Source organism: Apaloderma vittatum, unplaced genomic scaffold, assembly GCF_000703405.1.
Source record: "Apaloderma vittatum isolate BGI_N311 unplaced genomic scaffold, ASM70340v1 scaffold27628, whole genome shotgun sequence".
In the NCBI taxonomy this organism is placed as follows: Eukaryota; Metazoa; Chordata; class Aves; order Trogoniformes; family Trogonidae; genus Apaloderma; species Apaloderma vittatum.
In genome coordinates this window covers 604-5,319 of record NW_009731807.1, presented here as the reverse complement: position 1 = coordinate 5,319, position 4,716 = coordinate 604, and the positions used below count along the sequence as shown (strand labels likewise).

Sequence of the window (4,716 nt, the reverse complement as noted above, 5' to 3'; positions counted from 1 at the left end):
AACCCCAACACTGCAGCAAGCAGATGCCACGGACTCGGAGAGGAGTTGTGTTTCCTTGGCTCTCGGGCTCGATGCTAATGAAGCGGGTAATCGCCCGCAGTGCGAGCGCGCAAGCTCCCCTCAATTTATCTTGGCACTAAATACAAGCCCCTCGCAATCAATCTGTGCCAACGAAACGCCCTTGGGTCAAAGCATCCTGTTACCCCCCTGCAAAAAAAGGGAACTATTTAGGCTCCAAAGGCATGGAATTGTAGTTCCGTGAGGTTTCTGCCACCTCCTGCCTTAGCACAGCAAATTCCAAGCGCCATCCAACGCGCTTTTCCATCGTGAACGCGGGCTTTGACGTGCCCTTTCTGCTCCCCGCCGCGGGAGGTGTTTTTGCCTGCTTCAGTGTCGATATTAATCGCTTACGGTTTAATCGACTTCCCCCGCTAACGGTCACGGTGGCACCTGCCAGGTTTTGGGGACGGTGAGCAGAAATCGAGCCTTCTGGGCCAGCACCGCGGGGCTGCACTAACTCTGTCGTCTTCTGGATAATTACCAGGTGGTGGAACAACTCGTTTCTCTTCCGAGGTGTCATCTTTCTGTTTTGTCTGACATTGATTTAATAAAAGTTCAAGACCTGGGATCTGCTGAGGATTTTTTCATAATAACAGTGTTTCGCTTGCAGTCGGGGTAAAGCTGCTCAGCTGTGATCAAGTCTTTATTGGCCCAGGGTTTGTGTTAATCTTGACATTGTCATCAGTAGACAAGGGTCATCCTTTACCGGCAGCTGGTGATGAGCTCCTAGTAATTAGAAAGTTAATCATCAGTGGAGACAGTTTCGTTGGGGTATTGTGACACACCAGTAAAGCCCTTAAAGCCTCACTTGGGCTGACCTGAGGACACGGTGTTGGGGACGATCTGGAGGATTTTTCTGCCTGTTTAATCCTCGCACACGATCTCTGCCCTCTGAGCAGTGCGTCGTACCAGAGGCTTAAACCCAAAGATTCCCAGGCTGACCTTGGTTCCCGCAGTGCTTTTATCAGATCAGTGTCAGAACACTTGCCAGCACCACGGTCACGCTGGGTGCGGAGATGCTAACTGGGTCTTTACGGAGCTGTTTTTAACCCTGTCCCGTAGCCCCCGCTAGTGAAGACACAGACTGTCACCATCTCCGACGTGTCCAGCGCCGTGAAAAGTGAAATCCCCACGAAAGAAGTCCCCATCGTCCACACGGAGACGAAGACCATCACCTACGAAGCTGCACAGGTAAGGTGGGTTCCGAGTCGTTTCCCGGGGGCTTCAGGAACCTCACGTGAGCGTTTTGTTTCTGATTCCACCTGCTGAGACAGCAGCACCTGCCTTTCCGCAAGCATCTGAGTTAACCCGTGTTACTTTATTTTCCAGGTGCACCTGGTGTTTTTAGGGGTTTTACTGTCCCTGAAGAGTAATTTAATTTTTTCAAGCACGCAAACAGAATTTTTCTTCTGCCACTGGTGGCTTTGGGATGTAGATGAGACTGTACAGAGTTAACCCGAGTCGGCCTTTTTTCTGCAGGAGATGCCTCCTCTTGCTTTTCCCGGCTCTTCTTGCTGTTTATGCCTCTTCAGAGCTTGGTTTATAAATGCTTCAGGAAACGTTTGTGGATTGTCTTTTAGGTTTCAACCCTAAACCAGGTGTCAAAACCGAAAAATACTGTATAAAATGCAACCAGGGTGGCTATGAGCATGGTGGCCGTGGGCCGTAGGTTAAGCTGTGGGTACCCCACTTGTGTAATTTGGGATTCCTGAGGAATCCCCTGGCTGCTCAGCATCCTCCCCAGCAGCGGCAGAGGAGGGGACGTTGAGACGTGCCTGCCCCGGGCGGTGGCGAGCGTCTCCATGACCAGATGGACAGAGCAGATCTGCTCCCGTTCCTGTCAGTACCAGTTTCTAACTGGGATCTCCGGAGCTGGGAGAAGTCGGCCGAGCTTGTGATTCCTCCCAGTCTGTGGGAAATGGTCCCACCTTGTGGTAACTCCAGATACGGTCCCACTGCTGTGCCGGGAGCGCTGCCGAGGATGCCTTTTAGGTTTTTTGGCTGATCTCGAAAGGTTGAGTCGCACAGGACGGGCACGGGGTACCCGAGCTACGAACAAAGCTGTTCCTAGCTCAGCGGGTGTCTGGGCTTTGCTTCTGCAGAGATTTAAAGCCCGTGATGTTGTCAGGAGTGAGGAAGGGGAACGAGGACCCTCTGAATCAGGTTGTGCTCTCCGGCTTTGTGGCCCTCCATGGATCCAGGCAGGGGTAAATCGGGATGGGTGTTCGCTTCGCTCTCCCATCGTGGTCCAAGCACGCAGCTTGGCACGGAGGAGTGTGACCGGCATTGCGGCGTACCCAGATTTGGGTGTATCCCAGCCCGCCTGGTCTGGAGGCGTCTCAGGTCCTGCCTTTGTGGATCCCTGGAAGCGCTTTGTGCTGAGCCTCCGGAGACCTGTGAATCCTTGTGCAGCTCTACCACGGAGAGGAGTTTCTGTCCTCGGATTGCGTCCTGCTCTGCGGAGGTGCAGACCCTGCTTCTGCCCGCCCGGACTGACGACCTTTGGGTTCTTCTGTCCCACAGACAGATGGTGGCAATGGAGATTTAGACCCCGGCATCCTGCTGACTGCTCAGACCATCACTTCAGAAACCACCAGCAGCACCACCACCACCCAGATCACAAAGGTAACGGCACAGGAACGCGGTGAAACAGCTAAACCAGCAACACGGGAGTGAGATGGGCGGAGTTCAATAATGGGGAGCAAAGCTTAAACCCCAGTTCTTTTAAAAAAAAAAGCATTACCCAAAGCAGGGAGGTTGGAGTAGATGATCTCTAAGGTCCCTCCCAGCCTATGCCATTCTATGATTCTATGATTTAATACCTGAAAGTGGTATTAATTAATGCCTGGTGAAGCACTGGGACAGGCTGCCCAGGGAAGTGATGGAGCCCCCATCCCTGGAGATGCTCAAAAACCGTGTAGACGTGGGACCTTAGGACATGGCTTAGTGGTCGTGGTGGGGTCGGGTTGACGGTTGGACTTGATGATCTTAGAGCTCTTTTCCAACGTGAATGATTCTACGAAACAAATCATGAGGTTCCCAGCTTTGCCCGCGTCGATTTAAGACTGTGGATTCTGCACTAATTGCAGCACAGTCTGCGGGCACGGGCTCCAACTGTCCTATGGGACAAGGGGAAAGAGCTGTACCGCGAGCCAAAGCTCTTCCCTGGCTCCCTCACAAGAAAATCTGTTGGTTTTTCTTCAGGCAGCGGCCGTTTTCCCCCGTGGTTCCTGTACCCCGGTGTGAGGGCAGGGTTTGGTAACGCTCTTTTTGAATACTTCAGCCTGGCAGCATCACTGCCCTCGAATTCCTTTTCACTTTGAGACTAACTAGTTTTTTTTTCTTTTGTCCTAGACTGTAAAAGGTGGCATTTCAGAGACACGGATTGAAAAGAGGATCGTCATCACAGGAGACGCAGATGTCGACCACGACCAGGTAGGAGCTGGGACAAAATTGCTGCTCGGAGCTGGCACGAACTAGACAGACTGCCTTTCCAAAGACAACTTCGCCAGGGAAGTTGTACTGGAGTAGAAATAAAACTTCAAAACTGATTTCAATAATAAATTCCTCCTTGACAGTACACAGCTGTATAGCTCGGCCAGCAAAGCTTAATTCTGCTCTGAAACCGGTGTTGGCAGCAAGTTTAGATTCCAGAATTGTTTGGGGCAAATGCAATTTAAAAAAAACTAGATAAAATGCAGAAAAATAAGAAATAAAAGTTCTCCTTAACATCTGGATCATCTGCATTAATTTTCTCCTAACTTTAAAGTGCTGTTGCTGCCACACCGTGCCAGAAATCATTTCATAACACTCAGCACCTGCATTAAATCTCATCGGCTTTATATGAAACCTTTCTGATGAGTCAGCCCCGTCGGCCTCTAGCATGTGCTGGAAGTGATGATTTTGTCATCAGAGAATTACACTTCGAGTTTAATTTTAGTCGCAAGTATCACAGGGCTGGAGAATATTAATACGACAAGAACGAGTTTATTAATTCCAACCGAAAATGTCTGAAATGTGCTCATCACACTCGCTGGAAGAATAAACAGGATTTGCTTAATTGCTCTCATCCATCCTCCACCACAGTAGCGTATTCTCAGAAAACAGCTTTTCCTTTCGGAAATACTACTGCCAAAAGTCACCAAACTGGAGACGCTTTTCTTTTTCTCTCCTTGGAGAGAGCTTGTCCCTGCTCTGTGCCCGTGTCCCTCTGTCCCCGTGCTCTGAATCGTGCTCTCTTCCAGGTTCTAGCTCAGGCCATCAAAGCAGCGAAGGAGCAGCACCCGGACATGTCGGTGACCAAAGTGGTTGTGCACCAGGAGACCGAGATCGCGGAGGAGTAGCGCGGCTGCGTAAGTCAGGAGGGGACGTACGGGACGGGCTCTGCCTTCCTCAAGCCCCGTGCGAGCGAGGCTTGGCTAAATACGGTCAGAGCCTCAGTCAAAGCCTTACTGTTAGCTGGTGCTCGGGCTTGTTCCTATTAAATCCACTTAACTCTGTGGTGGAAATGAGCCCAGAAAGCCGAAAAGGAGCTTCGTGGCTCCTGGTTTGCCCCTGCCGGCAGCGCCTGGGGCAAGAGCCCTGCCTCAGTGCCAGGTGACCCCCGGAGCGGGACCCCGAGCTCCTGGCTTGCCTGGAGAGCTCCCTTCCGATGGG

General features: G+C 51.4%; 1 protein-coding gene across 1 annotated transcript in view; it reads left to right on the top strand.

The window, feature by feature from the left end:
* The window catches only part of LOC104278374 (protein 4.1-like), a gene marked incomplete at its 5' end in the record, with an annotated part of 29,079 nt that extends 24,676 nt beyond the window's left edge, over positions 1–4,403 (top strand). The window contains 4 exon segments of the mRNA XM_009875322.1: positions 1,123–1,251; positions 2,584–2,685; positions 3,415–3,495; positions 4,305–4,403. Coding sequence (XP_009873624.1) covers positions 1,123–1,251; positions 2,584–2,685; positions 3,415–3,495; positions 4,305–4,403 — 411 coding nt within the window.
* Positions 4,404–4,716: the final 313 nt, after the last annotated feature.